General features: G+C 36.6%; 2 protein-coding genes across 33 annotated transcripts in view; one reads left to right on the top strand and one right to left on the bottom strand.

Moving 5' to 3' along the window:
* Positions 1-5,876, top strand: part of LOC310724777 (uncharacterized protein) — a 31,222-nt gene extending 25,346 nt beyond the window's left edge. The window contains exons 29-35 of the mRNA XM_083539048.1: positions 16-148; positions 272-424; positions 535-627; positions 731-999; positions 2,603-2,896; positions 4,006-4,403; positions 5,831-5,876. Coding sequence (XP_083395174.1) covers positions 16-148; positions 272-424; positions 535-627; positions 731-999; positions 2,603-2,896; positions 4,006-4,403; positions 5,831-5,855 — 1,365 coding nt within the window. The 3' untranslated portion in view covers positions 5,856-5,876. The remainder of the gene's footprint in view (positions 1-15; positions 149-271; positions 425-534; positions 628-730; positions 1,000-2,602; positions 2,897-4,005; positions 4,404-5,830) is intronic.
* Positions 5,877-7,607: 1,731 nt separating this feature from the next.
* gab1 (GRB2-associated binding protein 1) overlaps positions 7,608-18,670 on the bottom strand; it is a 68,126-nt gene continuing 57,063 nt past the window's right edge. For 17 of the 32 annotated variants that reach the window (XM_083538682.1, XM_083538692.1, XM_083538708.1 and 14 more), the window contains 5 exons: positions 17,570-17,662; positions 12,436-12,529; positions 11,857-11,983; positions 9,950-10,024; positions 7,608-9,260 (listed from right to left, as the gene is read on the bottom strand). In XM_083538682.1, coding sequence (XP_083394808.1) covers positions 9,108-9,260; positions 9,950-10,024; positions 11,857-11,983; positions 12,436-12,529; positions 17,570-17,662 — 542 coding nt within the window. In that variant the 3' untranslated portion in view covers positions 7,608-9,107. Of the gene's footprint in view, positions 9,261-9,949; positions 10,025-11,112; positions 11,189-11,856; positions 11,984-12,435; positions 12,530-17,569; positions 17,663-18,670 lie in introns of all 32 variants that reach the window. The other 15 variants (XM_083538709.1, XM_083538684.1, XM_083538685.1 and 12 more) reach the window with 4 other exon arrangements.

The following is an 18,670-nucleotide window of genomic DNA, read 5'->3' as shown; positions in this document are numbered from 1 at the left end:
TTTCTGTTTTTTCAGGTCATTATTTTTCAAGCGATTAGAAACCCAGGCAAGCCTGAAAACTTCCCAGTCTTTGTGGATTCTTCTGTAAAAAACCTGACAATTTACATCACTGGCAGCTCACCGTATTACACCATCACCAGCCCTTCAGGTGCATAAATTGTTATATTAAGTCATAATCTTTTTCTGAGACCACAACAATGATCAAATAATTAACATTGAATATATTACAGTACTATTCCAAGTTTTGTAATGATACTATTCTCTAAACCAGGAGTCTCACAGAGCAGCACTGAACTCATTGGCAGTTTGGGAATCATTCAGAAAGTTGGTAATTTCCATAAAGTGCAACCAAGTATCACAGAGCAGACTGGAGAGTGGCTCTTCAGTATTAATTCAACACAGTCCTACACCATCAAAGTTGTTGGTAAGATGAGATCATTTTGTAGCTAATTCCTGCCTTGTTGTGAATAAATACATTTATGTTGTAAGTCATTTCTATTTTTTTTTTTTTATTATTTTATTTTTTTTATCCAGGTCAAAGCGACGTTGACTTCCTTTTTGAATTCATTGAATTGTCCCAAGGCCCTCATCCAAGCTATACTGTATTAAACAGCAGGCCTGCAGCAAGTAAGTAAAAAACTAAGTCATAAATAAAGTTATTATAATTAATATGTCATAAATAAACTTGTTTTTGAAAAATGAATATATTTTAGTTTCCACTTTCATTCAGACAATAATATCACCTTGTTGGTGACCATGGTTGGTGTGGACAGCGTGAGGCCAACAGAGGTGTCTCTAATCCAAGCTTCAAATTCAAACTCAGTAAATGGGACACTAGAAGAGGTATCCAGTGGACAGTACTTGGTGACCTTTAACAGCATCCCAGCGGGAGAGTTTACGGTGCGTGTAGTTGGACAGCTCGGTTCTACAAGATCTTTAGGCAACACCTTTCAAAGACAGACACCAACTCAGTTCCAAACATCAACTGTGACCATTACGGTAAGAAAATTCCCAAATGTATTACTGCTACCACCACTATTACCATTACTACTACTATAAATAATAATAATAATAATAATAATAATAATAATAATAATAATAATAATAATAATAATAATAATAATAATGGTTAACATTTCAATATGTCACAAAAATAATAATAATAAAAATAATAAAAAAATTATTATTATAAAATAATAATAATAACATTTATAATAATAATAACAATAGTTAACATTTCAATATGTCACAGTAATAATATTAATAATAATAATAGTAATAAAATTCATCATCCTTCATTCATTCATTCATTTTCTCCCGCTTATCCGTAATTCGGGTCGTGGGGGCAGCAGTCTAAGCAGGCCCCCGCCTTCGACTGCTGCCCAATCCTCACAGCACCGTCCCTTACGGTCCCTCCTGCAGGTGGTGAGCCCACGGGAAGGCGGCCCCACGTCACTCCGACTTCACGGACCTTGATATTTCCCTCGTAAGGGACCCCCGGAGCATAGAGGGTTAAGGGCCTTGCTCAAGGGCCCAAGAGTGGCAGCCTGGCGATACCGGGGCTCGAACCCCAGACCTTCCGATCGGCAACCCAGCGCCTTAACCGCTGGAGCCACCACTCCCCTCCCAGTAATAAAATTATTATAAAATTATTATTATAATAATAATAACATTTCTAATAATAATAACAATGGTTAACATTTCAATATGTCACAATAATAATAATAATAATAATAATAATAATAATAATAATAATAATAATAATAATAATAATAATAAAATTATTATTATAAAATAATTATTATAATAATAATTATAATTATAATTATAATAATAATAATAACAATGGTTAACATTTCAATAGGTCACAATAATAATAATAATATTAATAATAATAATAATAATAATAATAATAATTATAATAATAATAATAACAATGGTTAACATTTCAATAGGTCACAATAATAATAATAATAATAATAATAATAATAATAACAATGGTTAACATTTCAATAGGTCACAATAATATTAATAAAATAATTATTATAAAATAATTATAATAATAATAACAATAGTTAACATTTCAATATGTCACAATAATAATAATAATAATAATAATAATAATAATAATAATAATAATAATAATAATAATAATAATAATAGTAATAAAATTATTATAAAATAATTATAATAATAATAATAATAACAATTATAATAATAATAACAATGGTTAACATTTTAATGTCACAATATTATTATAATAATAATAATAATAATAATAATAAAAATTATAATAATAACTATAATAACAATTATTATAATAGTAATAATTATAATAATAACAGTAATGATTTTATAATTTTACACACAAAGGCATAATCGCAATATACTGGAGAGTCAATATACAAAATTGCAACACATTCCAAAACTTTCCTGAATTATATTTATATTTTTATTTATATTTATTTATTTGCAGTTTGTATCTTGGGCCCTTGATTGAGGCCCTTAATAACCTGTTAATGTGCAAAGCAAAATCTGATTTGCTCAACATTCTTTGTGTACTTATATTTATTGTCTGTATTTACTTTCTTTCCAACGTAAGACTCAACCTGTTGAAACAGCGGAACCAGGAAAGCAACTGATTCTGCCGTTCACAGTGGCAACCAGTGGCCCTGGAGGACATTTTACTATCAGCGTCAACAATGATCAAAACTTCATCACTCGCTACAATCCATCTATAACTGTCAATAGTGGGGACAGCACGAATGGCACAGTAACTCTGACTGTACCTAATACTGCTTCCTCTGGAACTGATGTCACTCTGACGATACAGGCTGAAGCACCTGGTGGAAGCGACTCCAACTATGCTGTGCTGCACATTGCTGTTATAGCTCCGGTAATTATTTATATTACATTTAGCATTCCAGGATTTCTTAATTTCTTAAAATTACTTAAATTTTTAGATTTCATAGCAGACAAAAATCAATAAAGAAATAAATCTCCATGCCACTGCTACTCTAAAATTAATTTCCTATTTGAATGTGAATTTGGGAAAAGATGTTATTGTAACAAGACGTTATAAATGGCCAATAAAAATTCATGTGTTGTCAGATTATTATTAGAATATACAGTGCCTGTGGAAAAGAATTTGGAAACATCAGTGTTTTATTTTAGTTGTGAGAGACACATGCATGATCCTTTTGTTGATATGCAACAAACTAGATAATTTAACTTTATTAAGATTTACTTTGACAAAACAAAAAATCCTTCCTCAGCATAAATAACAGTTTTACATCCAGACAGTTCAATTACCCAAACATTCAGGTGAAGTACCTGCCTTTTATAAAAACTTGCTGAAGGTGTCTCCGACATTTCAGAATTGATAAACAATTACATTTACAGCCTTTGAACTCAATGAAGGTTAGAATTACTACAGCTGCTACTCAATGCTGCTGCCAGGTATTGGGATGTACTGCCATGGACACAAGTCATAGTCTTGAAGGTGCACTTGGGCATGCCTGAACACACTCCAAGATACATAATAGGAACAATTTTGTTGCATTATTTTTGCTAAGCGAGTCTGTGGTGTAAATTATGGAAGCCATTTTTTTGTGGTGGAAACAGCCTTCCATAGAAATGGGTTTCCATATCCATATGTTTCCTATAAACCTTGCCTGGTGGGAAATTTTTTAAGCTGTTTCTGGGATCAGCATCAGAAAATGTATCTGGCACACAAGAAACTATGAATAAAAAAAAACATTGCAAAACCAGTGTTTCTAACCTTGTTGATGCTTTTATGCTACACCACATGAATCTTCATCCTAATGGTTTCTTTTGTGGTACCAAGACTTTAAAATGCAAAATACTTGTGGCTGAAATACATGTAACTTCAACATTTCACAGATAATATAGACTTTTCAGAGACTGCCTTTAAGAGCGTGTGTGTTCTGAAGATAATGTGTGGCAAATTGTCTTGTAAATAAACTATTTTTCTTCCTCTCTAAGGTAACAGATTTTACTCCTCCAGTATGTGAGGCGGTTAGCTTGAATGCTAACTGTTCAGGCAACTGTAGCCTCTCCACATGGTACCTCACTGCCAACTTGACTGATGGAAGTGGATCAGGTGTTGAGAATGTGAGAGTTCTCTATGGAAACGGCAACCTCAGCACCACCACTGTGCTCAACGACAGAGGTGTGAACGTCACTATGGTCATCTACAGCTCCTCCTGCTGTTCCTCAGACCTGGAACTGGTTGTTGTGGATGCAGAGGGAAATGTTGCTACCTGCTTTACGACTTCAAGCGCTGCCGTACTGGCAAAAGAAATCAGAAACGGTACCACTAAGCGAGGCAGCACCAATGGTGTAAAATGTTGCCTGTTTCTCTTGGTCTTGTATTATCTTTGGTTAAATATAAAATAGCTTTTCATGCAGCTCATAGAAAAAAAACAACATTAATCTGAATTTAAATCAGTTTAATATATACAGTATGGTCAAAATTTGCTATCAGTGACATTTAACTTTAAGAATCAAAATCAAAATCGTATTTTATTTTTTTCTGCTCTTATTCTGCAAGCACTGGGGAATATCAATCAGGGTAAAATCTTTGAGTCTTTTGCTGTTACAGTTTATTATGCTCATATGTAATACAGGATTATAAGGTTTTTGTAATTAAGCATTCATAAAAAAAATTTACATGTTTATATATTTTTTTTTTAAGCTGGATCAGGTGCTGGTACTAAACTCCTAAGGGATTTAGAGTTGATAAGTAAAGCATTAAACTGGTAGACAAAGATATTGATTTATAGGTATTTATAGGTATTTATAGGTATATAGTACTGTATGTATTATATGTACTGAATTAAACCTTCTTTTTTTGTGTGCATTTTTCACCTTTCGATTGGCATAAAACAAACTTGTACAAAAAAAGCTATGAACACTGATGTGCCTTCATTTTGGAAATGCTGCAGCAATTATTGAATTCATAAGGAATCTCAGTTATTATCAAGATCCATGTTTGGCCTCAAACAAACCCTTTTAGCCGATTTAACATTTAATTTAACAGTTATATATAACATTTAAGCTAGTATTATAGGAGGTCGTAGCCAGGGTTAAGGCATTGGACTTTGGTTAAGGCATTGGACTTTGAATAAGGTGGTCATAAATTCAAATCAGGACATTCAAATCATTTTTCAGGAATAAAATTGCATTAACCTTATTGTACAGCAGGTTAATAGATAGTTATGAGAGGTGCACAAATTTATGATAGTCATGGCAACACTTTAAAAGGTTAATACTTCACCAGACTAAACACAAGATGAGGAATGTGGTAGCTCAGTGGTAAAGGCATTGGACTTTGGATTAGAAGATCATGAACCTAGAGTAAGACCCTTAAACCTCATCTGCTCACTGTAATTTGCTCTAGATAACGATGTATGCCATTAATGTAAAAATTTTACTCTGAAAGAAAAATTACCACCACTGGCCTTTGTGAGGGTTCAAACTGTGGTTGGAAAACACTCTCTCAGTGAGCCAGACTGAAAGGTCCAAAAACGTGAATGAAAATCCAGATAAACAAACAAACACAAAAAAGGTTGGCCACAAAGTTCAGTGAAAACATTCAATGATGGAAATCCAATACATGGAGCATTCTCATCTGAAAACTAATAAAATATGAAGCTTTAAGGAGCCTCTCAAAACGCACAAAGCCTGGCGTTTGCACCACTTAAACACACTGGGGAAATGAAGAAATCACATAAAGGGGCAATGGTGACCTCTAGTGTCCAAAACATAACATAACATGTTGTAGTAAGCTAAAATATATGGACAAAAGTTCGGACTTTTCCAGCCATATGTAGTTCTTCCCCAAACTGTTACCACAAAGTCAGAGGCACATTGTATAGGATGCCTTTGGATGCACTTCATGAACATATGCTTTACGTTGATTGTAGTAGAAGATCTTGAGTGGCCGTCTATAAAGTTCTGAACTAGACCCTGAACACATTTGGGATGAATTAGAATGCTGCACCCCCAGGCCTCTTTAACTCACCTTACATCAGTACCTGACTTTACTATTATCCTTGTAGATGAAAAACCACAAATCTCCGCAAGCACACTCCAAAATCTAGTGGAACATCTTCCCAGCAGAGTGGAGGTTAGTAGGACAGTAAATGTGGACAAAATGTAGAACTGGATGTTCATAAAGCACATATAAATCATGTGGTCTTGTGTTCATAAACTTTTGTATATATAGTGTATTTAAGAGAGAGAGTGGGAAAACAAAAAGGGGCAATGGAGACCTCTAGTGTCCAAAACATGACATAAGAAATGTAATGTCCTGACACATCCTATCACTTCATGTCATTGCGTGAGATTTCTAAGATTAATAATATAAAAAAGTTAAATAAAGTTGAACAAAATTCAAGAAAGTTGTACAATTATTAGGAGCTTTACAACCATCAGCTTCTCAACTTGTCCTGATCCTTATGCTTTATCTTTAAGCTTGGTGAAGATTGTTTTTATTTTTGTGCCCAGTTTACTGCCCAGTTTACTGTTCACTGTCTACTGCTATAAGAATTATTTTTTGTATATACCTTTTTCTCTTTGTTTCACATACACATATCTTTATATATCTTTTATTTCTCATATTGTTATATTTTATTTTTCTGCTTCTTTTCTTTTCCCCCATCCTATTCCCCTCATGCCGGACCGTCGTATAAAGCATTTCACTGCATGTCGTACCCTGTATGTATGTGTATGTGATGAATAAAAATTTAATTTGATTTGATGGCATTTAATTTGTCTAATCTTCCTTTAAAAACCGCCATAAAAAAAAAAACCGTGATTATTTCAATGTATAAGCAAAGGTCATTCTTTACATTGCTATAACCTCTTACAGTCCAGTTAAATCTTTATCCATATGTAAACCAATAAATCAAAAACCAAAATAAGAATAGTTATATTCCATGTGCTCCAATTCAACTCTCAACTCTATTTTGACAATCTGTAATGAACCGAGACTTTATTATATTGCACATTGATCCATCATTTAAAGCTGCAGTGGTGTTTCTTCATCCATCTACAATCATTCAAATTGAAAAGCTTGTAGTGGCATTGTAGAGACGAAGACAGAGAAGAAGGAGAAGAAGAAAAAGTAAAAAAGAAGAAGGAGAAAAAAGAAGAATACAAAAGGAGAAGAAGAAGAAAAAAGGAGAAGAAGATGAAAGGAGAAGAAGGAGAAGAAGAAAAAGAAGGAGAAGAAGAAGATGAAAGGAGAAGAAGAAAAAGAAGAAGAAAAAGAATTAACACGTATTGCAGTACACATGTTCGGCCACTAGGCGCTTGAATAACTCTATAAACCCTGGATGAAAATCTCTCTAGAAACGTGAGCAAATCAACTGAACGAGTTTGTATTTGTACAAGAGCAACTTTTTTTTTTTTTTTTTTTTTTCCCCACTTAAATGAAATATTTAATCCGAATAAGCTGTATTTGAAATTGTTATTATAATCAATGTTAATATGGTTAACGATTTATAAAAACAAAATACTACACCGCGTTTAATAAATGTTGTGCGACTAAAGTTGGAGTCAGTTATGCTGTAATAAATGTCTTTTCTTAAAATGAAGTTTATTTTAAAATGTACATTTCTTTCAGATTAAAAAAACAAACAAACAAACAAACAAAAACAAAAAAAGATATAAAGCATAAAGAAAATCTGAGGTTTATCTGGCGACGTAACGCACCTTAAAAATAAGGCCAACCAGAAAGCAGACAGTGAAGATGGGCGATTTGAATTAAAAATGAAACTCTGTGCAGGTATATACAGCAAAAGCCACTGATGGTGTCCATGTCTCCTTGGCCTAAGAAATGGGTTTGTTAGTAAAAGTTTTTATTACACACATGATAAAAGTTTATATAGTCTCTAACTTTTTGATGCTGAAATTACACATCCGGTTGTATGTACAACATTCACACAGTAACACTTGTGATAAGGCATTTAGTCTCAGGAAATGTGGAAATCCGTCTGAAATAAATTATCAAAGTGGCAATAAAATATATCAAAGGACCAGTCACGAAAAGGAATGCAGGATCAATATACATCATCTGAAACGTCCTGACTGGCTTTTCTTTTCCCATAGAAGGCATCATATACAGCAAAAAAAAAAAAAAAAAAATGATCACAGGCTGCTGAACTTGCAGTACAATAATGAGTGGATTGCGAGACCGAACTCATCGTGTGTAAGTAAAGAAATAAAAATATAAAAAGGAACTGCTCGGTTAATCATGTTGGTGAGTACCTGACTGCTGCTCTTTAGTTTTGTTACCTTTCACTGAAATAAAAACAGCGATCACAGTTCCTGCTTTCAGAGGGTGCAGACTTCTATCCTGCAGAGGCCACACCAGAGCCTTTACATCCCACACATTCAATACAGAGAACACTTTATTTATTATACATAACACTTTACACAGTCAGTTTAGCAGTCCTACTTGCAACTGTGATGCTCTTCTTCTTACTAGGTTGTTTTTTTTTCCTTCCATGCCACTTAATATCATGCTCTAGTGGGTAACACACAACACGCACCCACCCCAAAAAAAAGAAAAGAAACCAGGAGGTACCAAAGCTTCAGATTATCATGGAACTGGTAAATGTGAATGCTTCCTGCAAAAAAAACAAAACAAAAAAATAACTTTTCATTAACTCATCCATGGTAGTTGTGAGCCCAGGCTGAGAATATACACAAAAAAGTCCCGCAGCAACTGTCCACTTGATACAAATGAAAGGCTATTTGCTGCTCTTAGCATAGAATTCATAGGGCTCCAAATCAGTGATGTTGAGCAGTTCCTTCAGCCCCAAAACACAGTAGAGTAGAAATCATCATCTCTCAGCTTATAGACGGCGCTCTGGAAGCCCAGCTCTTCTCCACACAGCTGCTTTTCCCTCAGCCAGGTGGCTGTGTAAACCAGCTGATGTGGGAACTGAGCCGGCTTCTCTCTCACAGTATAATCTAGATGAATCATGGAGGCAGACAGAGGTGGGTCATCTACTCCTGCACCACACCTCATCTCCAGCCCAGAGAAGGGATCAGAGGGAAGGAATGGGGTCCAGGTTTCACTTGGGCCCTTTGGAAGGGGTGTCGTTCTCAGTGGACTGACGACCATCGCTCCAGGCCTCTCTTGTGCTTTTAAGGGCCTGAGTGCGCTCCTGATCCACCACCACGTAATCGACCCGCTCGTCTGACACCGCCATGCTTCCCCCGTTATTCTGCTTAGCAAGAAAGAGGACACAGTCACACAATCAAAAACAAACAACACTGTACGTGAACGTTTTTGAAAAAATGGAAAATTAAAAAGTACCAAATTCTAAAAATGTGCTAAAATAAATGTGAATATTTTCATTAATAAATATCATACTATAAATAATAAATTCAAAATAGTACAGCACTCTCCGTGCAGCACGCGGTCTAACGTAAAAACAGAGCGTATGGCACATCTAACAGCATCGACGTTTGCTGAAAGTTCCAGCAATCAACTATCGATGCCGATTAATCGGTCGACCTCCAATAGATATATCCGATAGAGCATCGCATCATGGATGTGCAGCCGACAAATCTGCAGCAACTGTGTGATGCTATCATGTCAACATGGACCAAAATCTCTGAGGACTGTTTCCAATACCTTGTTGAATCTATGCCACGAAGGATTAAGGCAGTTCTGAAGGAAAAAGGGGGTCCAACCCGGTACTAGTAAGGTGTACCTAATAAAGTGGCCGGGAAGAGTGTGTGTGTGTGTGTGTGTGTGTGTGTGTGTGTGTGTGTGTGTGTGTGTGTGTGTGTGTTTATATATATATATATATATATATATATATATAAAATTTATTTGTTTCTGTAAAACTGCTATGTATCCATTGTTCTGCACAAATAAAAGTGAATTGTACTGAATTTATGCCCGCACCTTTCGAGTGGATTTGCCAGGGTCCAGATCCAAGTCCAGATACTCAACCTTGGTGTTCATTGGTGGTCCTAACTTCTGAAATGTCCCAAAAGGTGTCAGTTAGTCAATTCTCAACAGCATTTAACACAATCAGTGAAATTGCTTTCCAGAAACTGCAACTAAAGTAGGTGGAATTCTCCAGTTTAAATGTATATGCAACAATACAAAGTAATTTTTTTCCATGTACTGAGTAAAAAGAAGAAGTAAAAGTAAAGAAGTAAAGAATAAGATAATTTTAGCTTAAATTTTATTTAAGAGATGTCTGATAGCAAAACATTTATTTGTGAAGAAAAGTCTCCACAGACTATGTTCTAATGTTATAGCTCAGAAGGTCTGCACTGGTGCTCAGATGCTTCAGTTGAGATCATTGTAAGTCAATCTGGCTGAAAAAGGGCATCTTTTATGGCATCAAATTGCATTAATGTTGCAAATGACGGTAGAAGCTTCGTATATAAATGTTAAATAAACCCAATCGCAGAAAACTTCACAACCGCAAATCAACAACTAAGCATTTTTTTTTCAACTTTCATTCAATTCATTTGATCTGGTTCATGGTCACTGTTGTTTCCAGTAAATATAAAACAGGAATACACCCAGAATGAAATGAAAGTCCATCGCAGCTATTTATGCTTTTATTATTGGCCTTGAATTATACACTCCTTATGGTTGAGCTGTTTCTATAGAAACGGAGATGAATTAAAAGAAACTCTGATATTTTCAGCGCTGGAATGAGGTGGTGTATTTGCGTATTAAAAACAAACAGCCTGCCTGGGACTAAAAATAAGTGAGTTTTGATTTGGTTCTTTTTCTCAGTACTGGAAAATATCAATTTCAACATTGTTCTTTATAAAAGTAAATAAAAAAAAAGTAAAAGTACAGTAAAAGAAAAGATTTCTTTAAAGGAATTCTCTAATGAATCTATTAAAGCATCTATTAATGGGTCTATGATGAATATGGACTAAGAACTAGAAGACAGTGAACATGTAGGTGAGGCTTCATCTATAAAATAAACTTAAAACAAGCATTACCTCTTCATTTTAAGGTTGTGTGCTAACATTCACAAGTGTGGCAAAGAAATTAAAACAAACCGGTCCGAATTTATAATCTCTATCCACCTTGCTCACCTCCTCAAGGTGCTCTAGACCCACCACCTCCCTCTTAACCGGGGTGATGGGCACCGTGCAGTAGAAGGACTCCTCTCTACAGAGTGGAGGAAGAGGGAAGAGAAGACAGGAGCAGCAAAAGGATGGTAGGGAATTGGGGGGAGAGAATGACAAAAAAAAACTTGAGGGGAAACTGGAAGAAAAGGGGAACATGATGACAGGCCATATAAAACAACAGAATGTTGAGAAAAAATTAAAAAGATGCAAAATGACAAGCTGTCAAAAAGATTTAAACAAATTAGCTGCATAAACGAAGGAAAAAAGACAAACACACTTAACTAAGCAAAAACAGGTCTAAGCAAACAAATTAGCAAAAACATGCAACAGGAAAGGTTATGAGAACTCAAAGCCTCTGGTGGAGCAGAAGGGTGAGAATGGGAATTGTACAGTACAAAGAGAACTGAAGGAATGAAGGGATGATAAGAAGATAGAACAATAAGAGGAGTCCTTCTTTCCCCGGTCACTGACTACCTGAGTGCAGAATATCCTGATCAATAGGAAGTGATTCTAATAAGCAGTAATTTGATTATTATCTTTTAATGGTCGAGGAGGTGGGAGGAAGCGGAGGGGGGGGGCATTTTCTGAACTCTCACTGTCATACAGCACCAGTGAATAATCGTTAAATTGATTGTGTATGCATGTAAAATTCTCGAGAAAGAAAAGTTTTGAGGTGAAAGTTGTTTTTGTGGTGCTGTGGTTACATACTGGTTCATCTCCAGGCATATTAGGATACTGCATGGGGACATAATTCTCATCACCCTCCTCGGAGTCGGTGCTGGAGGCAGTGCTATGCACCGAAGGTGGTCTGGGAACCGTGTGGAACCTGGAGGGGCTGAGGACCACAACAACCTTTACACTGCTGCTTTCATTTTGGTGCACACAAACAGGTGAAGTGACAAACACACTCTCGCACGCACACACACACACACACACACACAATTCATTCACATTCCCACATTAAAAACATTCAGGATACATTAATCTGTTTGGGTGACCATGTCCCAACTTTTCGCTCAGCAGTTTTTAAATAAAAGCAGGCAGAGAGACAGAATAAGAAGCACGATTTTCCACAATTACTCACTTGTGAGTGCGGGGAAATGAGTGTGAAACGATCCACAAAGTGATTAGGTTCTATCATGAGTTTGGACAACGTTACTATACTAAGTGATGAGTGTTAGTTATTGTGCCATGCAGGACCCTGCTGTTCGGGGTTCACCAGCAGCCGACTCGGCTCACAGGTAACCGGCTGATGCTGAGACTTTCCACCCATAGCAGTGTACTTACTCCCGCGTGAAGGACTTGGTGATGGGCGAGCGCACTGGTGTAATAAACTCCTCACACTCAGGGAGTGGTTTGATGTCCAAAGGGGCAGGCTTGGCTAAAACACAGGCAGCAAATTCATGTTACACTCAAAAATTGTACTAGGCAAACAATACTTATATATGGGTTACAATAAATCTTATTATATAAATAAGTTTAAATCAATCTATATAATCAATTTATATTGGATTATTAAAATAGTTTTTAATAATTGATGAATTATTTTAAACCATGTTTATTCTTATATCATAACAGTATTCACAGTATTTAATAGAGGTCGACCGATTCATCAGTTTTGCAGATTGATCATCACTGATAGCTGATTGCTGAAACTATCGACTACAAGCAAAAATCCATACCAATCCAGCTTCTGTTCCCACTGTCAGTATTAGCGGCCTCTAGAGGTGAATCACAGTCACTACGTGCAGTGTGTTTTTACAAAGACTGCACGGAGAGCCCTATATTATATTCATTATTTAATAATTATATAATTACATTTATTAATAAATATATTAAAATTCCTTTCATTTAGCACAGTTTCATGAGCTAGTACTGTGTTTTTTATCCAGTATTCATTTATCGATTGATTAATTGGTTATCGGCATGTAAATTCCAATCTAGCTAGCGTTAAATCCACTCTCGGTCGACCTCTAGTACGTAATAGAATTTTTAATAGAATAGAACAGCACTGCAATAGATGTGTGTGTGTGTGTGTGTGTGTGTGTGTGTGTATGTGTATATATATATATATATATATATATATATATATATATATATATATATATATATATATATATATATATATATATATATACAGTGGGTACGGAAAGTATTCAGACCCCCTTAAATTTTTCACTCTTTTTTATTTTGCAGCCATTTGCTAAAATCATTTAAGTTCATTTCTTTTCCTAATGAATGTACACACAGCACCCTATATTGACAGAAAAACACAGAATTGTTGACACTGTTGCAGATTTATTAAAAAAGAAAAACTGAAATATCACATGGTCCTAAGTATTCAGACCCTTTGCTCAGTATTTAGTAGAAGCCCCCTTTTGATCTAATACAGCCATGAGTCTTTTTGGGAAGGCTGCAACAAGTTTTTCACACCTGGATTCAGGGATCCTCTGCCATTCCTCCTTGCAGATCCTCTCCAGTTCTGTCAAGTTGGACGGTAAACGTTGGTGGACAGCTATTTTTAGGTCTCTCCAGAGATGCTCAATTGGGTTTAAGTCAGGGCTCTGGCTGGGCCATTCAAGAACAGTCACGGAGTTGTTGTGAAGCCACTCCATCGTTATTTTAGCTGTGTGCTTAGGGTCATTGTCTTGTTGGAAGGTAAACCTTCAGCCCAGTCTGAGGTCCAAAGCACTCTGGAGAAGGTTTTCGTCCAGGATATCCCTGTGCTTGGCCGCATTCATCTTTCCCTTGATTGCAACCAGTCGTCCTGTCCCTGCAGCTGAAAAACACCCCCACAGCATGATGCTGCCACCACCATGCTTCATTGTTGAGACTATACTGGACAGGTGATGAGCAGTGCCTGGTTTTCTCCACACATACCGCTTAGAATTAAGGCCAAAAAGTTCTATCTTGGTCTCATCAGACCAGAGAATCTTATTTCTCACCATCTTGGAGAACTCCATGCGGGTTTTCATGTGTCCTGCACTGAGGAGAGGCTTCCGTCGGGCCACTCTGCTATAAAGCCCCACTGGTGAAGGGCTGCAGTGATGGTTGACTTTCTACAACTTTCTCCCATCTCCCGACTGCATCTCTGGAGCTCAGCCACAGTGATCTTTGGGTTCTTCTTTACCTCTCTCACCAAGGCTCTTCTCCCCCGATAGCTCAGTTTGGCCGGACGGCCAGCTCTAGGAATGGTTCTGGTCGTCCCAAACATCTTCCATTTGAGGATTATGGAGGCCACTGTGCTCTTAGGAACCTTAAGTGCCGCAAAAAAATTTTTGGAACCTTGGCCAGATCTGTGCCTTGCCACAATTCTGTCTCTGAGCTCTTCAGGCAGTTCCTTTGACCTTAATGATTCTCATTTGCTCTGACATGCATTTTGATCTGGAAGGTCTTATATAAACAGGTGTGTGGCTTTCCCAATCAAGTCCAATCAGTATAATCAAAAATTTCTGGACTCAAATGAAGGTGTAGAACCATCTCAAGGATGATCAGAAGAAATGGAGAGCACCTGAGTTAAATATTTGAGTGTCACAGCAAAGGGTCTGAATACTTAGGACCATGTGATATTTCAGTTTTTCTTTTTTAATAAATCTGCAAAAAGGTCAACAATTCTGTGTTTTTCTGTCAGTATGGGGTGCTATGTGTACATTCATGAGGAAAAGAAATGAACTTAAATGATTTTAGCAAATGGCTGCAATATAACAAAAAGTGAAAAATTTAAGGGGGTCTGAATACTTTCCGTACCCACTGTATATATATATATGTGTGTATGTATTATAAAGTGCAATAGGCATTATTGTGATATAGTATTACTGTAAATAGCTACCATATACAATAAACTAAATCAAATGATTTTAGAAAAATTAACAAGGTATTGCAGAATGCTTATTGTGTTTTTTTCAAACATTAAATCGATATAATTTTGTCAAATGGCCCATCCCTACTGGATGCAATTTATCTTCGGCTTGCTGTTTCAATTAATCATCCAAAAATATTGTAGTTAGTTGATTTTGCAGGCAGTCAAAAACGCAACAATCATCATGCTGTAAAGTGAAAGTGTGTTTAAATTTCTGCTTGAACTCGATGCACAAAACTGAGACAACAAACTGAGAATGTGCTCTTTATGATTAATTACACTCATGGTGCACACTAGCGTGAAACGGGTTCATTTCCATCAAACTCCATTTTTAAATATTTTAACCAATCTAAACAGATTTAAAACTGAACTCTAGTCAAGAGTGAGTTAAGTGTGGCAGATGTCAGATGTCCTACTCAACAGTGTGATGTGACTCATAGTCTCCTGTAGAGGGAGCTGTTGGCTGGAGAACAAGCTTGAACCAGACGGACTTTGTACAATAAACGCAAAAGGAATGATTTATATTCATCATCAGCTTAACAACCATTTAAATGCAGTTTTAGGATTAAAAGTTATGACCAGTTAAACCAGTACAAAATCTTGATAACTAAAAAAATGCAGAAAGACTACATATCACTTTCAAATCATTAAACAATATCATCCAACTGAAAAGTGAATTCTTAAAAAAGAAAAACAAAAAAGAAAAACTCAGCAGCAGAACACATCATATCCCCAAACAATTTCACAGCATTTACAACCAGTACCACTAAGCTGAGAATAACACAATCTGGCAAACGTAATGGAGCCCACTTTTCCCATGGCTAAAGAGCATCGTCTAAAAGCTACACCATCTGCTGCCAACATGCAAAGATACAGATAGAAATACTTATCGCCATTTCAAAAGGTGTTAGCTGAGCTCACTGGGAACTTGACACTCACTTTAACACACAGTCATGTTAACATCAACAACCTCACAAACACGCTCCGAGACACCTTTATTACGGATGATCCTAGGGTTATCGTGTATGTAATTTGTGAAGTCGGTGATTACATAATGATACAGCATACAGCAGCTTGCACGTGTATTCACCCCTGTGAACTTTTTTGATTGACCTTTTCTTTACTCAAGCACATGCTTCAGTAAAGTTGCAATTGAATTGTCTTAAATCTCACACGTTTTTTTGTTTGTTTTTATTGGTTTTACATGCCATGCCAGCATTGATGGCTATTTCCATGGCAGGAACAAGCAGATGCTTGAGAGTTCAGTAGTTATATGGAGTCCTTCAGTTTAAGGTGTAAATATTTCTTCAGTGAAAATATGTTTTCAGTGATGACGTTTTGGGGTTGTTCTACATTTAGCAGGAAACCGAGTCTGAAGTGTCAATACAGTGTTTTGTATACATATATACACTATATGGCCAAAAGTATTGGGTCACCTGGTCATAAGTACGGTATGTGATTTTTGAGCATTGCATTTCACATTTAGTCCTAATTTGCTCTTATAATTCCCTCCACTCTTCTGGGAAGATGTTCCACAGATGTTCATCAGCCACAAGGGTGTTACGAAAGGCAGGTACTGATGTAGGTAAGAAGGCCTGGGGTGCAGTCAGTGTTTACATTCATCCCAAAGGTGTTCAGTAGATCTTCCGCTCCAAAGCATGTAAACCAGATTTTCAAGGAGCTCACTTTGTGCAAAGGGGCATTTCCATTCCGGAACAGGTTTGGGTTTCCAAGTTCAAATGAATGCTGCATTTTATTATAGTGCAACTAAACACGTCCTGTACAATTGAGTGCCTCCAGCTTTGTGGTAACAGTTTGGAAAAGATCCACATGTAGCAGGAACGGTCAGGTGGCCCAATACTTTAAGCAATAGAGTGTACATGATCTGATCGTGTCTGGAATTCAAAATGGTAGTTGAGTTGATTTTATGCAGCTTGTTATCTGTGCACTGGTCTTATTTCATAACATTTCTCATGGTCTTTAAGATGTAGTTTTGTCAATTTATGTTCTCTTACAAGATGTGGAGCCTGTCAGGAACAAGTCTACTTGTTCAGAGATCACATGACACTAAAAGAGCATAAGCTCATTGTGTGACTTCTAACGCCAGCTTGTTGCTCCAGGTCAGTAATGAGGGTTAATACAATTGCAACTTATTAGTATTACTACACTATTTACTATATTGATCTGTCCCCCAAACTAAACTTTAAATTCCAGATTGTAAGGTGAAAGGTGAAAAAGCTCCAAAGGGTGAATACTTAGGCAAGATAATATAGATTCTAGTTGATGTATTAGTATTTGTGAGTGTTATTGTAATTATTAGTATTATTTTTCACTTCCACTGCTTTTTAACTTGTCTATGAGTATGTTTATATGGCACTTGGAAAAGAAAAAACATATATTCAACATGTATAATCTATAAACTCAACATTACATTGCCTCTTCTGATGCTAAAACCCTTGGCTAGATAAAGTGTTGAGAAAGGGTCAGAGGACAGACAGACAAGAAAAAAAACCCAAAAAAACAAGGGAATGTAAACACAGTGGCGTCTGTGCGGGTACCTACCCTTACGACGTCTTGAGAAATCGCCTATGGTTTGAGAGTCGGTTCGCTCAAGACCGACAGGCCGATTAGCTCTGATTATTTTAGGACTCTGACCTGATTGGTAAAAGAAAACTTGTTTTTGTTACATGCCTCTCTTGCAATATGGAACTGTATCTGTACTTTTATTTTTAAACCTCGCCCCCATGCAGTGTAGCAAAAGCATGGCCACCTCCTCGTCTTCCTCCACTCTTCTACACTTTCTTGCACTTACGCTGCACAGATATGTATCACACTGCTGCCATGGCAACAACTCATCATGCACTTGAAGCATGCAACAGGCAGGGCATCCCCCTGAAGCTAGGGGCATAACACAGCATGCACAGAGTTACAAACACTCTGCGAGTACAACGTCGTGGGCTCGGACGCACAGCAGCATTTAAGAATGTTAGACGCCCACTCGTGGTCATGCCCCGATACACAGTACAGAATAGCAACAGTGAAAGCTACGGCAATCGACACGGCAAGAGCAGGAGGAAAAGAGACACAAATCTACCACAGGACTACAGAACCTGTAAAGAACTATACACACACACCCGAAGAAAGACAAAGAACTTTAGCTACACACTGGACATCTAATACAAGACAGTAGGAGGAACATTTCACAGAGACAGATGAGAAACAGAAGAATAAAAAGGTAGATGTAGAAGTAAAAGATTGCCGGGCATACACTGTACATTAAACGGCTGCGTTTGAAATAGTATTTGGGGACTGCACAATCAACTGCCTGATAAGTCTACAAATAAATTTCTTCGATGATTGTATACACCTGCAATCTGAGCAAATTTGCTTGGGCATAAATGTTTTTGCAATAACTAAAATTCTGGTGTAAAAGGTATATTTTCCATTATTCTGATTTGTGGGATGATTAAAAATATCAGGACATCTGAAGCAAAACAACTTATACAACGGACACTATGCAAACATGTTGAAAAGTAGCTATGACTAAAAAACACAGGCTTTGGTGAGAGATAGTGGTGGTTAAGACTATGAGTTACTTGTCATAAGATCAAAGATTCAAGCCCAACCCCAACAATTTGTCACTATTGGTCCCTTGAGCTAAGC

This window comes from Silurus aristotelis, assembly GCF_946808225.1.
Source record: "Silurus aristotelis genome assembly, chromosome: 4".
Classification (NCBI taxonomy): domain Eukaryota; kingdom Metazoa; phylum Chordata; class Actinopteri; order Siluriformes; family Siluridae; genus Silurus; species Silurus aristotelis.
This window is presented reverse-complemented; position numbering and strand designations above follow the sequence as displayed.